The sequence below is a fragment of the Myotis daubentonii genome, chromosome 12, assembly GCF_963259705.1.
Source record: "Myotis daubentonii chromosome 12, mMyoDau2.1, whole genome shotgun sequence".
Classification (NCBI taxonomy): domain Eukaryota; kingdom Metazoa; phylum Chordata; class Mammalia; order Chiroptera; family Vespertilionidae; genus Myotis; species Myotis daubentonii.
Window position 1 is genome coordinate 34,134,603 of NC_081851.1, and position 16,549 is coordinate 34,151,151.

Genomic DNA, 16,549 nt, shown 5'->3' on the forward strand with positions numbered 1-16,549 from the left:
ATGGACTGGTTGTCATTTATCCTCTCAGAAAAGTTACATGCTCTGTCCTCCTGCTTCACCCCAGCTACTCCCACTCCCAGTCAAACACTGAAGGTTGGGATTTCTATTGGGAATCGCAGCCTCCCCTTGATCAACTGACTGATACTCCCGGTGTTGCTCCTTCCCGGTGGTAACCAATGCTCACCCAAATCTGGCTCACCTCTGCTGGCGGAACCACTCAGGTTTAACACTTGGTTGGGTTTCCCACATCTAAGATTCATTTGATGGCAAATCTCTCATTTGAACTATTTTTAATCATTTCCTGATGGTGTTTAGAATGGCAGCGAGCTTTTCCTTAATAATAGTCACTGTAACAGAATCAGATGTATTTCTTTTTTTAAATTTTATTTTATTGTTTAAAGTATTACAAATAGTAGTACACATGTCTCCTTTTTTTCCCATTGACCTTCCCCTGACCAGATGTATTTCTTATAACACACCTCAGTTGACCAAAAAAGCAGAGGATCATTGGGCCATTGATATAGTTTTCTGTTTTAAAGGCTGAGTCATCAGGGTTTGGGGTGTTTTTTAGGTGTAATTAACATTCGGTATAAGTACAATGAGGTTTCATGAAGGCATACCACCCAAGTTAACCATGCCCCTACAAAATACAGAATGTTCTAATTTCTATCACCATGAGTTAGGTTTGCCTGTTCTAGAACTTCATGTGAGAGAAATCATGAATATATACTATGTTTTTGTCTGGCTTTTTCACTTAGCATAATGTTGGTTTGCTATTTGTCCTTGTTAAGTGTGTGTGTCAGTATGCATTCTTCTTACTGCTAGTGGTATGCCATTGTATGAATATATTGTATTTTTTATCCATTCGCCTGTTTGTGAACATTTGGATGGTTTCCAGATCTTAGAAATGATACATAAATCAGCTCTTAACATTCCTGACAGGAGACTCTGTATCTGAACCGTCTTTAAACCACACAGGCTCTTCTTCAACATGTGTGCGGCAGGGCAGACTGGACAACAATCAGCTGCATCCCTCCTTCAGTTCCTTCTGAATTGTTACAGGCTCTTGGTTCCATCTGTCTTTGCATCCATTTCTTATGATCTTATTGACTGCTCCCTTGCTGTCAGCTGGCACTTTTTTAAATGAGTCCACATGCAATGCAGAAACCAACAACTCATGCCTTGTAGGATTGTGGATAACATGGCAGCAAGGTCTTGAGGGGCTTTGCTGTTACCAAGAATGCCTTGGTAGTGTGTGAATGCTGGGTCATCTCTGTGGGCTGCCCCAGGGCCTCTCCGGTTATAGTTTTGTGAGCTTGAGCTTGGTTGAATAGACAAAGTTGCTGCTCAAGTGATCTGGCCAAATAAAGTGCCTAGATTTTGGAGATTAAAGAATGTCCTGGGAGAAAACCCCAACTGATGGAATGTTATTGATCTCAGGGAGAAAGGCTGTGTGGTCCCTGAGATGGAAGAAACTAGGAGGGGGAAGGACAGAGTAGCCTCTTGTTACTAGGAAGAGCCAGAGGGTGACACCAGAAAGACTGAATTCTGCACAGTTCCCAACATATTGGCCAATGCAGAATTTAATCAACTGATATGGATTGAGAATTGATGCAAGGATTTAATGTCAAGACATGGGAAATTCTGACGACTCAGGTCCAGTAAGGTCACTCCTGAAGGATGATCCTGGATGTCTGTATAACAGAAAACACAGAGCAGTAATTATTCTCACACACATTCAGACTAGAAGGAATAAAATTATAGTGTGAGCGTGTGTGTATGCGTGTGTGTGTGTGTGTTTCTCCTGCTGCATTTATTTTTATTCCAAAGCCATTTACAGAACCCCTGCTATGTGCCAAGAAATTTGTATATTTATTTATTCAATTAAGCTTCTATTGCGTATTTACTACATTTACTAGGCTCAGGGAGGCCAAGGATACTGACAGGAATAAGTCACAGCAACTGCAAACCTCAAGGTATCTGTGGAGGATGAAGAAAGAAGAGGCAGATATGATATGTAAATAAAGTGAAGTGTGGTTGGCACAAGGTTAGAGACCTTCACAGCAGTAAAGGCAGGGCACCTAACCCAGCCACAAGGACTTGATGACTGGGCCAAGCCAAGACAATAAGTAGGAGCCAGCCAGAAGGAGATGGGAGGAAAAGCATCCTGGGCTCAGAGACCACTGTACAGGTACTCAGACAAGAGGCAAGATTCTGGGTTATGACTGGTGGCTGAGCACCTTACTGACTGCTTCTGGGCTGTGAGATTCACCCCCCAGAGAGCTTCAGTTTAAGTCCTCCATGTGTTAGACTATGGATCAGCAAACTATGACCCAGGGGTCCAAGTCCCAGCCCACCACCTGTTTTTAAAAATAAAATTTTATTGGCACACAATCATCCCCAATAGTTGTCTTGTCTACGGCTGCTTTAGCACAACAAAGGCAGAGTTGAGTAGCTACGACAGAAGCCGTATGGGCCACACAGCTTAAAATATTCACTATCTGGCTCTTTACAAAAAAAAAAAAAAATTGCCAACCCTTAAGCTAGACTATAGCAGCCAGGCTCTCAGCTGTCACCACTCCTGGTCATTTAAACCCAGGAAGATACAGTCCTTTAAAGGGAATGTGTACCAACCCAGGAAGAAGTGAGTTGGGGTAAAGGAGGGTGGGGACTGGAGTGGTGGGGAATGGCTGTGGGAAAAGGGCAAGGACAGATCTCCAGGTAGAGGAAACACATTCTCTCTCTGGAAGATGTAGGAATAGTATAGGAGGAAGCTGTGAGGATATTGTGCTTGTCAGAAGACTGGATTATTTTCCCCCATAAAGTTGTTTTCCTCTGCCTGAAAAAAACAACAAAAAACCCTGCAGTCTTATATTTTGCCAGATTTAGGGGACTACATGGAGAGTTCTTTTTATAAAGTATAGTCATGTAAGAGGAAGACAGCACGTCAAGTTTTTCAGCTGGGAGACCAGATACAATTCAAAACAGAGCCAATGGCCCTCCGTGGGACTTGGAACGAGCTGAAGTGGAGAACAGAATCCACGTCCCACACAGCCTCCGGACCCTGGCAGCCTGATGATTAATGCGTAAACTAGGAAGACGTTTCATTGACTGTCTTCCAGTCCCATGAGCACAATGCAGTCGATAAATATTTATTGAATGCATTTTCCTAGAGCTTCACAGCACTGGCTCAGTGATAACTTATAATCTAATACTCGAGAATGGTTCGGTGTGGTTACAAACAGATACATGAATGTGTAAAGGAATCCAAGCTAGAAATGGGCAGTAGGAAAGAAAAAAAATATGCTTCCATCTGTGGACAAAGTAGCCAAACAGTACTAGCTTTGGGGTAAATAAGAATGAAGCATGTCACACAAACCCTAGAAGTAAAGATTGCAAGAAAGAGAAAAAAAGAAAGGAGGGAGCTTTATAAATGGCTGTGTTTCTGAACAATAAAAATATATACATTTTTAAAAGCCAATCTTTTTTATTTTCTCTGGCTTTATGTGGGTAATACTTTCATGTGTCACTGAAATGGCTCCTACACTCAAGTACCGGCAGAGAGTTAACTGAAATGGGCTCTCAAATTGCCGTTTTTGCAATAGAGATGAAACATGGCTCTCTGCCACCCATTCGGAGCTACAGTACCAATATACTGATGCAATCCTCCCTAAGCCCCAGTCACATTAGATTCTGAATGGTGTATTGCCAGCTTGGGCAAGGGGAGGGGTGTTAAGGTTTGTTTATTTAAGACTGAGCAACTTACCCTGAGTTAAAAGCAGATTAAAATATTTGAGATAATATTAAAAGGGGGCAATGTAATTAGCACATTCTCCCCTGGGCATCCTCTTTAATTCCCTGAGAAGCCTGAGAATGCACAGCCGCAGTGAGAGCAGAAGCCTGGGCGGTGCTGAAAAGGAAAGGCATCTTCATGGGCATGTGTCCGGCTTTGTAGAGGAAGAAAGATCTTGCCTCTGGAAAACGATCCAATAAGCAAGCTACAAGTTTAATGCAAATACTCAGAGGTTCTGGCCATGACCATCCAGGTCCAGCCCTTCGCAGAATTGGAAAGAAGACAGGACAGTGTTCGCTCTGACTTTGAGGTTCCCCCATCCACTTCAACCCCACACTGGAGAGGAAATCAATGCTCTATTGATGTCACATGGCAAGAAAGAGGCAGATCCAGGACAGAAATTAAGACTTCTCAGAGTTCTTTTCAGGAGACGATCCCAGGAATGGGGGGTCCTCAAGCCTACCATATACAGGACCTCCCTTGGGAGTAGCTGTGGCCCCTTGGAGAAACCTAAAGAAGACAGACGATGCTTGAGTCACAACATCCTGAGGGTTGTTTTTGCCCTTTTGATGTTCTGTAGGTGGCACTTGGGTCACAGGCTCTAAAGCCACCAACTCAACCAGGGAAACTTGCCCAGAAATTTACAAATTACTCCTCACCCCCAATACAATATATTTTTCAAGTCTCTATCTAATTTCACTCTATCTTGACTTCAAGATCATCTACCCTCTTTCCAAAAGAGACAGAAGGAAAAGATTCTGGAGTTCCCTTCCTGGGGGTTATCAGCACTCCTGAAAGGCTCTGTAAAAGCTGCCCTGGGGCCTCCTAATGCGTTGAACCTTCAGTGGCATTGCACTTACTAGTAGAGATCAGAGAAGGAAAGTGTAGCTCCCTGGCAAGAAAATGTGGGAAAGGTATCCTAAAGTTTAGGATGCTAAAAGGATGCTCAGGACCGCCTTTGTAAAAACTGAGCCATCAAGCTTCCTGGACAGGAAGCGAGATCTAATCACAACACAGAGAAGGGAGGGAGGCTCTGAAGGCTCCCTGCCCTCCAAGCCAGATACTCAGGCAGGCTCACCCCAAATCCAGCTACGCATGCCTCTGTCCTCGCCTCCAATAGTCCGCCTGCCAGTCCAAGACTTGATTACCTCTGCAGCTTCCCTAAGGTTCAAGGTATTTACCACATTACCACTGAAGGGTTGAACATCCTACTGTCACGTTGCGGCTGATTATTTATGTGCCTTTTCCCCCTGGAGAAATTAGAAGCTCAGAGCCCAGAAGGAAACGCTGTGTTCTGCATGCCGCAGGTGCCCAGTGTGGATGCGGGGCGTGCATACTGATTAAAATTGCTTTACTTATAACCCAGTTCTGGCCTTGAGATCCTAGAAGTCCAGAGAGTGTAGAGAAAGAATTCTGTGGAATTATGTGGAGGCAGCTGACACCTGTGCTGCTGTCTACTCATTTTTTAAGTCTCCATTGACCATTCCTGTCCCTGGAAGCCAGAAACACCTGCGTGTCTGAGAATGAAATGCACCATTCTGAGGATTTACCAGATAATATTTAAACGCCAAAGGCAGTATAAGACCTCATTCCTACTCTGAACAAAATACATGCATATTTTAAGGAATGGATCCATACGCTTTGCAAGAAAAATACACAAAAGAATATGCCTTTTTTAAATGGAGGAGGCAGCATTGATGTGATATGAAATGCTGATTAAAATGTTTCTTATTCCTAAAAGGTGCACTGTCCCTCAGAGGCTGCACACAAATGCAAATGCGTGCACACACTGAGTGCCAGGTCCCAGGTGTGAGAGATGGAGGAAGGGCCCCAGGCCCTGAGGCATCATTCACTTTGCTTCCCCTTCCTCCTCCTGCAAGGATCTTTCATGGACCCTGTCCTTTCACAGGCTCTAGTGTGTCCGTCTCATGTGGAGACTTTCTTCCTTCTCATGAAGCAAAGGGTTGTCACCACACACTGTCTTCTAGATGTTCAAAGAATTGATGAGGATATCTCCAGGATTGTATGGGCTGATGGAGGATTGCTAGCCTTTTAAATGGCCACTCGAGGACTTTAAAAACTACCTTTTCTATCACCATTATTCCTTTCTCCAAAAAGGAAAAAGATAGTCTCTATATTGAATACATTTATGACCTTGGCGGTTGTTTTCTTCTGATTCGCTGTAAGCCACTGACCTATGCTTGGACAGCGTGTCCCTAGCCTCAGCGTTTCTATGATGAAAACGTCTCGCCTGGTGGGATCTGAAATAGAAAATCTGCCTTATTTTTCTTATGGATTTAGTATTTGATGTCATAAGAATCAGAATGCTTATGGATAGACTATGAAAGAGGTATCAGAAAATAGTTGTAACAGTTGTGGTGATTGGGGGTGGAGGTGGAAGAGGAGATGGGGAGATAAATGGTGATAAAAAATATTTCATCTAATTTTTAAAAGAAAATAGTTATAAAACTCACCAGGAGCCAAGGGTTTTCGGGAAGTTTTTCTTGGGAGGAACAATACATAATCTAATGTATTTTGGTGACTAAGCCAGAACTTTGTCCTTCCTTCTCTGTTCCAGGTACATGGCCATCATCCATCCGCTCAAGCCCCGGCTGACGGGAACAGCCACCAAGGTGGTCATCTTTGTCATCTGGGTCCTGGCTCTCCTGCTGGCCTTCCCCCAGGGCTACTTCGCAACCACGATGGCCATGCCCAACAGAGTGGTGTGCATGATCCAGTGGCCAGAATATGCCAACAAGATTTACGAGAAAGTGTGAGTAGAGATGACTCCCTGGTGTCTCTTCACCCTTTCTTGTTCCTTCTTTCTTACCATATTCTTTTATCGGTTAGGATTTAATGTGTATCTGTAAGCACTCTTCAATACCACTCTGATAGTGGGTCTATGTGTCCATCGGTATCAGGGGACTATTATGTCCCAAATATTATTCTGGACTTAGAAAGAAAATTAAAATAAAAGACCTGGATACTGTTCCGGCAGACCCTTTGGGTGCCCTTCATAGTCTTCCTGCCTTTCATCAGTGACTCTGCCCTGCAATGCCTGCATTTCTTTGCCTCAGAACTTCTCCCGTGGTCGGCAAACTGCGGCTCGCAAGCCACATGCGGCTCTTTGGCCCCTTGAGTGTGGCTCTTCCTAAGCCCTAGGAGTACCCTAATTAAGTTAATAACAATGCACCTACCTATATAGTTTAAGTTTAAAAAATTTGGCTCTGAAAAGAAATTTCAATCGTTGTACTGTTGATATTTGGCTCTGTTGACTAATGAGTTTGCCGACCACTGTAAGCCACAGAATGCCATCTGCCCTTTTGCACAGTGTGAGGTTAACAGTGGGATTTAATCGACCCAGCAGCCGGGGGGCTGGGGGGATCAATGCTCAGCCCAGAAGGGACATTGAAAATTATTCTTTCAAACAAAACTACAAGCCTGAGCAGGGTCTTGGTGGGAGAAAGAACATAGCTTTCCAAACTGTACACGACCCAGGAGCACAATCAATCCAGAAGGTTCCCTCAAATGTGGGGGAGACCCTCTGAATTAAAGTTTATTATATGAGCTGCTTCAAAAACTTCCACCTACTTCATGGAATACAGTTTTTTTAAATCTTTATTGTTAAAAGTGTTACATATGCTCCCCTTTATCCCCCATTGACCCCTTCTAGTACGCCCCTGCCCCCCACCCCAGGCCTTCACCGCGCTATTACCTGTGTCCATGGCTTATGCATATATGCATACAAGTTCTCTGGTTAATCTCCTCCCACCCATCCTCCCTCCCATGCCTTCTCTCTGAGGTTCGACAGTCTGTTCGATGCTTCTATGTCACAGCTCAGCTTAGTCATCACAATCTTTTCAAAGTTGGATCACCTTTCTACAAGTTTGGTTTCAAATACACACAGTTCTTTTAGCTTCCAACAAATTCACAGTTGAACTTGGAAATAAAAGTTTACTTTCCCACAGATCTCTGAGGGGCTTGTCCAAGAAATCAATATTTTACTTTTGAACATTTTGCTGTGATATGCTTGTTAATGAGTAGAAAGCCCCCTTGAGACCCAACTCAACGTGCTGGGCTGTCCTTCTCCTTGCTCGGAGAGTGTAGGGTCGCTGCTGCGGCTGCTGCATGTGTGGGTAGGTTTGCTATCATTGTTTATTTCATGGTTTTTATCCTAAAACATAAGTCCGGATTAGGACATGTGATTTTACCTTTTCGAGATGAATAAAATGTTTATGAATGCAGCAGTACGTTGAAAGAATCTGTATTTGCCATTCACATATGGGTTGTGATGCAAACATAAGTCAAGGGCATGAGAAGCTTCAGGTAAACCTACTTTCTGTATGTCAGTGCCCTTCATAATCATTATGTTATAATTATAAGGAATTTAAATTTTTCCAGCTCAAAACTAAGTACTTGGTTATATTCTCTGCTGTTAGAAATGATTGCTGTCCCCACAGTACAGGTCAATCCTGAATTTGGAACCAGAAGGAAACTTTGTTTTGAGGCAGGATAATAACGACTATAAGTAGTTAGATGGGGGATCAACTTTCAGCCATTTCAGTCTCTAGTTGAGTCATAGTGGTTATTTAAGCCTCTAAGCCTAACAGAGGTAGAGAGAGGCAAATAAGATACATGCTTTGCCCAGCATCAGGCACCTGGTAAGAATCTGGTGAATGTGAATTATTGTTGTTGGCATTATACATTGACCTGGGTGCATGAGAAGATGACTGGCAGCAGACAGGGTGGTGGGCAGATGCTTAGGTCCAAATCATCTAATTAATAATGTGGGCCAGCTAATTATATAAAGAGGTATTTTCTAAAAAATCATAAGTTGCTGCATTTGCCCTCTCTGGCTGCGTGGTGAGCCTCCAACCCTGATTATTCATCATTTAGACTCTTTATTAATACATGGATTAAATTAAGCAGTATTAAAAGAAGGCAATCCAATAAAGAACAGGCAAAAGTTTTGAACATCTGCTTCACAAAAGGAAATATCCAAATGACCAATTAACATATGGGGAGGCATACAACTTCATTCATCACTGGTGAAATGCAAATTAAAACCATGAGATCTTACTGCACACCTACTAGACTAGCAAATGTTAAAAAGCCTGACTGAACTAAGCATTTAGAACTTTTGGTGACGATGAGGGACAGTGAGAACTTTGTAGACTGCTAAGAGAAGTGTATATTGATAAAACCACATTGGAAAACGTTTTGTAGTATCTAGGGGGGGGGGGGGAAAGAAGCTATTAATACCCTAGGACCTCCCAATTTCACTCAGGGATAATGAACTTAGAAAAACTCATGGGTGTATACACCCAAATACACCTAGTATATTGTTCATTTTATCAGCATTGTTCTTGGTGCCCCAGCCTGGAAATAGTCCAAATATCCATCATCAGTAGGGTAGATTAAAAAAACTGTGGATCAAGCATGTAACAGAGTACTATATAGTTAATAGAATGAATAAAATATAACTCCATGCAATGTGGATGGCTCTTATAGACAATGTTTTAAGACAGGCAAAATGAAAGCGTATCTGTAAGAGTGCATAAGTAGGTTGTAAAACTATAAATGAAACAAAGAAGTCGTCGCCATGAAAGTGAGGACAGTGATTTTTCTCTCAGGGGTGGGATAGAGTGTGATCAAGAAGGGACACTGAGAAGTTCTTCTGAAGGGATGGAATTATATTTCTGGAGCCCAGTGGTAGTAGCATGAGTGTTTGCTTAAAGGTTACTTATTATACCAGGTAATTTGATGTATGCCTTTTTTCTGAAATGTATGTTTCATTATTTTTACACTTACAATTAAATGCTATTTAAAGACTTTTGCTTTTAGAAGCTCTCAGGAAGCTGCTTTCATTGGGATAACCCCAACAGTTTCTCCATAAGAAGTTATCTTCTGTGGGCTTTGCCTGGAATGACATTATTCATAAGTACTTACCTCTGATATAGTGTGGACGGGCCCCAGCCATTCTCCTGTTTACTTGACCTCTGCATTTTGCCTTGCTGACTCCTATGCTCCAGCCTGCCTGGAATTTTCCCAACTGTCCTACGGCGGTACAGACAAATGCTCTTCCCAGGAGGGATGTGACTAGTGTTAACCAGAGAATAAGGCCCAGACAGTCTCCACAGCCCTCACCCCTTGCTTCTATATTCATAAGCATGTACCTCTGGGCTACAAAATGCTACAGATACACTTGGTTTGTATTCTTGCAAAATCATTTAAAACGTTATATTACACTTAAAACTATGCATTATGGAGTGCAGTGAAAATTCCTATAATTTCTTTAATCACCCATATTCCCATTATTTATGAAAGGCTCTAACATTTTTTAAAAATTTATTTTATTGATTTTTTACAGAGAGGAAGGGAGAGGGATAGAGAGTTAGAAACATTGATGAGAGAGAAACATTGATCAGCTGCCTCTTGCACACCCCCTACTGGGGATGTGCCCGCAACCAAGGTACATGCCCTTGACCGGAATTGAACCTGGGACCTTTCAGTCCTCAGGCCGATGCTCTATCCACTGAGCAAACCGGTTAGGGCAAGGCTCTAACATTTAGATGACTATCCTTCCAGTATTTTATTCCATATCCATGGAAATATTATTCTTAGTTTCTTTTGAAATGTTTTATATACATACAAAGCAATACTAATATAGATTGTTTCCCTCTTTATAACACAAAAGATAGCATATTATGTACATTTTTCTGGATCCTGTTTTTTATTTAATTTAATACATCTTAGAGATCTTTCCATATCAGTTCATAAAGAGTTTCTTTAGTCTTTACTTCAGCTACAGAGTGCTCCACTTTATAAATGTACAATATTATTTAACCAGTTATTTTGGTTTGTCTCCAGCCTTTTGCTATTACACAGTGTTGCCATGAATAATCTTTACATATGTCATGCAAGGCTATCTGAAGCATAATACCCCCAATAATGGAATTCCTGAGTCAAAGATATATGCCATTTTAACTTTAATATTTGCCCTCTATATGGGATTGTACTAATTCACATTTCCACCAGCAATGTGTGAGAGTCCCTATTTCTCCACAGTCTCACCAACAGAGTATATTATCAAGCTTTTAGATTTTGGCCCATTATAATTCATTTTTGCATGTCTCTTATTAAGGGTGGGAGTGAACATTTTTTTTCATAATGTAAGCCATATATATATATATGTCTTATAATCTATTTATTTATTTACCATATCATAATTTCCTGGGGCATCAAACATGTTTCTACAACTTGTGAATATATATATACACATAGGTGTGTATGTGTATTTAGCTAATAATCTTGTTAATTAATCCTCTCCTTGGAAAGTTGACTACTCAGTGGATTCTCTTAGCTGACTAGTAATATAAAGCATCACACTTCAAAGTGGGATCCTTCTCGCGACATCCACAGATACCTGAGGGAACTGGTTCAGTGCCCTCCGCCATGCCCTGGTTATGTTTGCAGCCCACAGTTAGAAAAGTATGCTAATGTTATAGCTCATGAAAGTGAACTTACTATTAGTGCCATATTGTCATATTTTGTAATTTACTCCAACAATAATTAGCAACCAGGCAGCTTAGCAGTGGCTGCGCTTGCAAAACTGTGGCACAGCCCAGGAAGTGCTATAAATGTGCAGTTGATTAATGAGGAAGAAAGATTTCATGGGCCACCAAGAGTAACTCTTCCCTGTGGAGAAAAAGCACAGTAAAAGAAAGATGAAAGTATAAAGAAGAACATTTAGCCTTGCAAAATGCGGCAACTCCCTGTTCTATTAAAGCTAGGAGGAGTGTTTCCCTATCTTGGCTGTTTTAAATAATGCTGCAATGAACATAGGGGTTCATATAATCTTTCAAATTACTGTTTCAGGTTTCTTCAGATGTATTCCCAGAAGTAGAATTACTGAGTTCTACAGAAATTCCATTTTTAATTTTTTGAGGAACCTACACACTGTTTTTCATGGTGGTTGCACCAATTTGCATTCCCAAACAACCGAAGGGCCCATCCATAGATGACTAGATAAAATAGATGACTGGTACATATACACAATCGAATACTACTCAGCCATAAAAAAATTTAAAAATGAATGAAATCTTGCCTTTTGTGACAGCATGGATGGAACTAGGGGATTATGCTAAGATAGATAGCTCAGATAAAGACAAATACCATATGATTTCACTTATATGTAGACTCTAGAAAACAAAATAAACAAGTGAAATAGAAACAAACTCATAAATAGAGAACAGACTGACAGTTGTTGATGATGGGTCCTAACATACAAAAGACAAAAATGCCCTAATAGTGACAATGGCATATTTTTATCATTTTGGGGTATAAGTGGTTCTTATAGAGCATTATATTAGAGTTAATACATCTACATTCAAACGCTGGGGGTGCTGAGTGAAAAAGGTGAAGGGATTAAGAAATACAAATTGGCAGTTACAGAATAGTCACAGAGATGTAGATTTCAGAATAGGAAATATACTCAATAATATTGTGATAACTGGATGGGGCTAGGTGGGTACTTGAAACATCAGGGGACCACTCTATAAAGTACATATTTTTCTAACCACTATGCTGTACATCTGAAACTAATATAGAATAATATTGAATGTGAACTGTCATTGAAAAAATTAAAGAAAAACTAGGAGGAGTGTGTAGTAGCTTTCAAAATGATTCCTAGTCAAGCCCACTCTTAAGGATGCTATACAGGCTCCTAGGCTGCAGTGGTCCCAGAAGGCAGGGCAACCCCCTGAGGACAAGAAAGATGAATGAACCAACATTTTTCTTTATCAGAGGGCCCACCACCAAGGCCAAGAAAAAGGCTGTCATGAGAGTGAAAAATGAGAAAGGCATCCAAAAGAATGAGACTTAAACAGCCTGAGGAATTTCAGCTTCCCTGATTCATTTATTAATATTGGTCATATGTCATTTTCTGTTAATTAACATTGTGGTGGGTTTTAGCATGAAGTAAGACGTGTCTGTGTTGAATTGCAAATATTACCAATATACTGGGAAAGGGGTTTATGTCAGAGAACAGGATCATTCACGACTCTAATTACCTGGAAACTGTGTGGACGTGGACATGAATGTGGATGTATTAACTCTAATATAATCCTCTATAAGCACCAGTTATACCCAAAAACTATAAAAACATGCCATTGTCACTATTATGGCATTTTTGTCTTTCATATGTTAGGACCCACCATCGGAATTAGCTGAAATATTTCACTTATACACAGTCTTTACTTTTATTAGTACTAATGAAAATTGAAAATTTGCTGACAGAGAGTAAGAGGGAAAAGGGAAATGTTAGAAAATGTACCCTTAGTGTTACTTCTCAAATTTTCCATGTTCTTGATTCTTTCACAAATGGAAAAAAGAAGCCTGGATTCTTTGCCAAGCTGCCCCAGGCCTTAGCCAAGGGGGTGTCAGTATATTTGTGTTACTGGGATTGATTATGCTAGCTATTGTAATTAATCTCCCCTGACACCCACTGCTTTTATAGGTATAGCTCAGGGCCCCCTAATACTGTCATTACTGTTGGTGAAAAACAGTTAAAACAAGAGTAAAAAGTGCTGTTGATACTTCAGGGAAAGATGGTGGCATAAAACAAGCCCTTAACCCAACTCCCCAAAAGAGAGAGAACAAAGTGAAAAAAGGAGGAGGAGCCAGGGGAGAGGAGAGGAGGAAAAGGAAAAAGGAAAGAAAGGAAAGCCTATATTAATGCAGGAACTAAGAAGGTTGCCATACAATTGCCAGAAATTTCACTCCACCTATGATAGATACTAGAGGCCCAGTGCACAAATTTTGTGCACTGGGCATGTGTCCCTCAGTCCAGCCTGCACCCTCTCCAATCTGGAACCCCTCTGGGGATGTCCGACTGCCAGTTTGGGATAGGCCCTAAACTTGCAGTAGGACATCCCTCTCACAATCCAGGACTGCTGGCTCCTAACCGCTTGCCTGCCTGCCTGCCTAATCACCCCCTAACCACTCCTCTGCCTGCCCAATCGCCCCCAACTGCCCTCCCCTACTGGCCCAGTCACCCCCAACTGCCCTCCCTGCCGGACTGATTGCCCACAACTGCCCTCCCCTGCCGGCCATCTTGTGATGGCCACCTTGTGGCAGCCATCTTGTGATGATGTGGGGGTGTGACGGTCACCTAGGCTTTTATTAGTATAGATTGTAAAGATAGAGCTGAAGAAGAGGCAGCGGCCAATGACTGTCAAGAGCAATACTTACTAGAACGTCCTAATTAGGAGGTGAAAGTATAAGCCTGAGACAGACGGGACCACCCAACTAGGGATTCCTTTGGGCTATGATCAACTTCCCAAGGCAGCTACCCTTCAACTTAAAAAGAGAGAAAGCACAACTGAGCCAAGAGCATAATAGTAAGATCAAATGGATGATTCTCCACAAAACTGTAAATAACTCATTTATGCAATTGGAGGGGAGAGAAATGCAAATACTGCTCACGAATTTCATTTATTGAAGGCATTGGGATCAAAATTTGTTCAGAGAAATTCTTTCAAATGCCCTATCAGCTCTTCAAGTGTTCAGAACCATACGGAGAACTCAGTAATTTATTAGACACATTAGGCATGACCTAAATGTAAAAAGCTGACAAAAAGACCTCCAAAAGCACATTTTCAAGCCAGTTAATTCCATTTACAAATAGAGATGCAAACATTGTAATTAAAAGATGCAGCAAAAATATTCAAAATTGTACTAAAATAGCAATGCTTTGTTTTTGAGCATGACTTTTTCTGGCTAATACGGTTAGTAAGTTATCAGGAGATCTGTTATTACATTTCATCAAATTAATTAGTCAAAGGGAAACATTACATATTCATCTCAATAAATGCCCAAAATAAATTTGTTAAAATGTCATATCTACTAAAGAAAAAAATGTAGCTTATATCAGCAGTAATCCTTAAGAAAATCAAATGAATAATGGATCTCCTTGACAACAGAAACAAAATAAAAGCAGAATAATTAAGAAATAGTCAGGAATTACATGAAGAAAATGAAAAGCATTATGCTATTTTAGACGTTATTGAATGGCATAAGAGAATATTTGAGAAATATATTTCACATGATTCAAAACCTAGAAAATATCTGAAGGTATAAAGCAGTCTCCCTTCTATCTTTACATAATTCCATGAAGCTATCAGTTTTTCTCAAACTGTTCCCACAAATATGTTTAGGTGGTTGATGAAGAAAATCATTGGAAAGAACATGTGGATAAAAATAGCTCAAGAAAAGATTGAACAAGAAGGATTAATTTTGCTATGAGAAAAATAATGAAAAAGGATGGTAAGAAGTGACTTGCTCTTCCAGACATTAAAATACTCAGGACTGGGGTTAGGATTGGTCATTAAAAAACAGAATAGAACACACACACACACACACACACACACACACACACACGACTATAATATTTTGTATTTAGTATATGCTACAGATAACATGTCAAATCTATAATCTATAAATATTATTTTATAACTTTTTCAGAAACCTGATAACCCAAAATTCTGTAGGATCCTTTACTCAAACAACTTTATTTATTTTGGGTGGAGAAGGGGTGTTAATCTTCACCCAAGGATTTTCTCCATTGATTTTTAGAGAGAATGGAAGGGAGAGGGAGAGACAGAGAGAAACATCGATGTGTCACATAGATTGGTTGCCTCCTGCACACACCCTGACCAGGGTAGGGAAACTTGTGACCAAGGTATATGCCCTTGACCGGAATTGAACCCGGGACCCTTCAGTCCCTGGGCCGATGCTCTATCCACTGAGCCAAACTGGCTAGGGCTCAAATAACTTTATAAATCACCGCATAACCAACCAATACCCTAACTTAAAGAATCACAATATATATTAGTATATTGAAACCTTTGAGGTGCTTTCCAGTATAAAAAAAAATAGATATTTTTACTTGCTTTTATAGGTAATATGTTCACATGGTACACAAACCAGGAAGTATAAAAAGGTAATTAAGAAAATATTTCTCCCTCTGACCACTGTTGTTTATTTATGCTTATCTTTAAAAGTTTAAATATATAATCTTATGGTTCTTTCTTAACACAAAATATATAATACATCTTATTCTTGCTTTCTTCCATTAACAATTTATTTATTTCAGATATCCTTTCCTATCAGCATATAGCCAGTATTCTTGTTCGTTGTTTTTCTTTACAGCTACATAGTATTCCTTTGTAGGGGAAAAATAATTTATTGTGTTGGCATGACATTACTGTATATTCAGACTGCTCCTAGTATTTAGCTTTTCAAATTATATAGCAATGAATATGTCCCACACTGATAAGTTTTGCAGTAAAGAAAAATCTGATGTTTTTTCTTAAACCTTGTGTTTCCCAAGCTTACTTGATCATAGAATCTTCTTTTAATTAACCCTTGTTAAGATCCCACAGAAATATTGTAATAAAACATATTCTGGGGAACGCTGGGATAATCATGAAGTTGTATTCCTTTCCCACAATTAAAACCAGTATAAATTCCAAATAAATTATGATAAAGTAAAGGCTTTTGAATCATAAGACCCAAAACAAAACCAGAATAAAAGACGTTGCTGATTTTGAATACAGATATGGCTATAGATATATTTGTTAAATTATTTTATCAGGAAACTCCATGAGGAAGTTCTGCAAATGACAAATTGAGAAAAAATGCAATGTATGAGACAAATCATTAACTCAATTAACATAGAGAAGCTCTAACTAATCT

At 40.3% G+C, this 16,549-nt stretch overlaps 1 protein-coding gene across 1 annotated transcript in view; it reads left to right on the plus strand.

The window, feature by feature from the left end:
* Positions 1-16,549, plus strand: part of TACR1 (tachykinin receptor 1) — a 128,538-nt gene that overhangs the window by 60,702 nt on the left and 51,287 nt on the right. The window contains exon 2 of the mRNA XM_059659324.1: positions 6,372-6,566. Coding sequence (XP_059515307.1) covers positions 6,372-6,566 — 195 coding nt within the window. The remainder of the gene's footprint in view (positions 1-6,371; positions 6,567-16,549) is intronic.